The 2,845-nt window shown below is 37.9% G+C and overlaps 1 protein-coding gene across 1 annotated transcript; it reads left to right on the top strand.

Moving 5' to 3' along the window:
* Window positions 1-549: 549 nt before the first annotated feature.
* LOC141672325 (uncharacterized) lies at window positions 550-2,537 on the top strand. Its single transcript, XM_074478925.1, has 4 exons — window positions 550-801; window positions 888-1,502; window positions 1,638-1,845; window positions 2,035-2,537. Exons 1-4 carry the CDS (start codon window positions 550-552, stop codon window positions 2,535-2,537), a joined length of 1,578 nt encoding a protein of 525 aa, XP_074335026.1.
* The last annotated feature ends 308 nt before the right edge of the window (window positions 2,538-2,845 follow it).

Raw genomic sequence — 2,845 nt, forward strand, 5'->3', positions numbered from 1 at the left:
TATCAAACTTATGATGATTATGGGATATATCTTTCGTGATGCTTTATTGTTTACTTTTCGCACCATATTATGCCTGCTGTATTCTGATTCAAAAATGTCTTACAAACTTGTCAAAAAAATGATCAAAAACATTCTCTTCTAAACACAAAGGTCAAATGTTTCTCTGGATAACTTTATGTCAACATTTACTGTAAATCACTAAAAGTTTTATATATAAAAATTTTTTTGGGACAAATTAAAGCAATTATTTACAAACTCTTTTAAAGCAACTCAGAACTTGTGCCAAGATTTTCTATGCAATTTTTAAAACAATCTATTTATGTTCAAATAAATGTTTCTTATGACAATTTTTGCTGACAAAATGATTTCCACTTGTTTTCTCAAAAGAGTATCATTAATGCATTTTCAGAAAAACATGACAAGTTCAAAAAGGATTTATTAAGATTTAATTGGCTCCTATATTTCAACGATACTGGAATGTCATAATTATTTTAAACCTTAATGGTCCGAGTTGTTTAAGCTTGATATTTTCTTCTTATTAGTGGAAATATGCCGCCTTGTAAAAGCAAGGAGAGACCCACAAGGAACTCAAGACAAACCCCTGAGGTGGAAGAGAGTGGAAACACTCAACCTCAACCAACTGATAACCAAGGTCAAAATCTAGAAGAAGGACAGAATCAAAATCAGAATCCACCCCAAGTTAATAATGACCCTGCTGCTATTCTACTTGCGTTTCTACAACAACAAACCCAGAATCCACCTGAACATAGAAGGCCCCGAGCAGAGCAAACTCAGTCTACTGTAACTTTTAAATCCTTCAAATCCCTGAACCCACCAGAATTCAAGGGAACAACTGACGCTATAGAAGTTAGAATTTGGCTCCGGAGATTGAGAAAACCTTTGAGATTGTGGGAGTAGAAGAAGACAAGAAAACCATCTTTGCTGCATTCATGTTAAAAGGTGAAGCTAATTATTGGTGGGAAGCTAAGAGAACTATCGAAGATAACCCGGTAATTCCATGGGAAAGATTCACTACTTTATTTCTTGAGAAGTATTTCCCCAGACACTTAGAACAACAAATGGAATTAAAGTTTTTAGAACTGAAGCAAGGGAGCATGACTGTCGCAGAATATGAAAATAAGTTCTCCGAACTCTCCAGGTTTGTACCCTACCATGTTGACACTGAAGAAAAGAGAACTAGGTGTTTTCAATTAGGTTTACAACCATGGATTCAGAATCGAGTTGCGGTACTCGAGATCTCTAACTATGCGACTTTGGTACACAAGGCTTCAATTGTAGAGAGTGGGAACGATCTGTATCCCAAGGATAAGGGAGGTGTAAAGAGAAAGTTTTCGATTAATACGGGGAATTCTGGAATGAAATTCGATGGAAGTAAGAACAAGAAACCATTTATGAATAGGGAGGATCGGAAGATGGATAGGTCACGGTTTGGACATCAAGATAGTCGAGGAAACGAGACCAAATCTAGGACTCCTCAAACTGTAAATCTATACCAAGGAAGACCACCACTACCAGATTGTAAAACTTGTGGATGAAAGCATAGTGGACAATGTCGTCAGGAGAACGTTACTTGCTATGTATGCGGAAAGAAATGACATTATGCCAGCAATTGCAAGGACAAAGCCATCATTTGCCACAACTGCGGGAGGAAAGGACACTACGCTCGTGAATGTCGTCAACCCCGGAAGGAAAGTGAAGTACCTACACTTATGGCACCACCAACCCAAGACAATCGCAATTCAAGCAATGCCAACGTCAAACCTACCGTACGCACATTCAACATGACCTTAAAGGATGCTATCACTGATAATGATGTCATCATAGGTACGCTCATAGTAAATTCTGCAAATGCTTGTGTGCTAATTGACTCTGGTGCTACTAGATCTTTTATATCTGAGAATTTTGTGAATAAGTTGGGATTAGAATTAAAATCGTTAAACGAAGATATGATGGTAGAAATTGCAAATCAAGAAGTTATATCTGTTAGTTGAGTATGCCCTAATTATACGATAGAGATTAAAGGGAAGCCTTTTGTTGTGGATCTTATTCCTTTTAAACTGGGAGAATTTGATGTCATACTGGGAATGGATTGGTTGATGCCATACGATGCTCAGATAAATTGTAGGTTAAAGAAGGTTAGCTTACAAAGTCTGGATAAGAAGAAAGTAATTCTTTATGGTCAAAAGCAAACCCGTAAGTTTCTCACTATGTTGCAAGCCAGAAGAATTCTACGCCAAGGTTGTCAAGCATATCTCGCATTCGTTATAGATACAATGAAGCCTACTCCTATGTTAGAAGAAATACCTGTCGTAAAGAAATTAGAGGATGTATTTCCCGAAGACCTACCGTGCTTACCACCTGATAGAGAAATCGAATTCACGATTGATCTCGCTCCAGGGATGACACCTGTTTCTAAAGCTCCATATCGAATGGCCCCCATAGAGATGAAGAAGTTGGCTATGCAACTACAGGAATTGCTAAACAAAGGAGTGATTCGACCCAGTATATCACCGTGAGGAGCACCAGTTTTATTTGTGAAGAAGAAATATGGATCCATGAGATTATGCATAGATTATCGAGAATTAAATAAGCTTACCATTAAAAATAGATACCCTCTACCCAGGATTGATGATCTGTTCGACCAACTGAAAGGAGCTGCATGTTTCTCAAAGATTCATTTAAGATCTGGCTATCACCAGTTAAAGATTAAGCCCGAGGATGTGCCAAAGACGGCGTTTAGGACAAGGTATGGACACTATGAGTTCTTAGTGATGCCATTTGGACTAACGAATTCCCCTGCTGCTTTCATGGATTTAATGAACCG

The sequence above is a fragment of the Apium graveolens genome, chromosome 1 (genome assembly GCF_009905375.1).
Source record: "Apium graveolens cultivar Ventura chromosome 1, ASM990537v1, whole genome shotgun sequence".
In the NCBI taxonomy this organism is placed as follows: Eukaryota; Viridiplantae; Streptophyta; class Magnoliopsida; order Apiales; family Apiaceae; genus Apium; species Apium graveolens.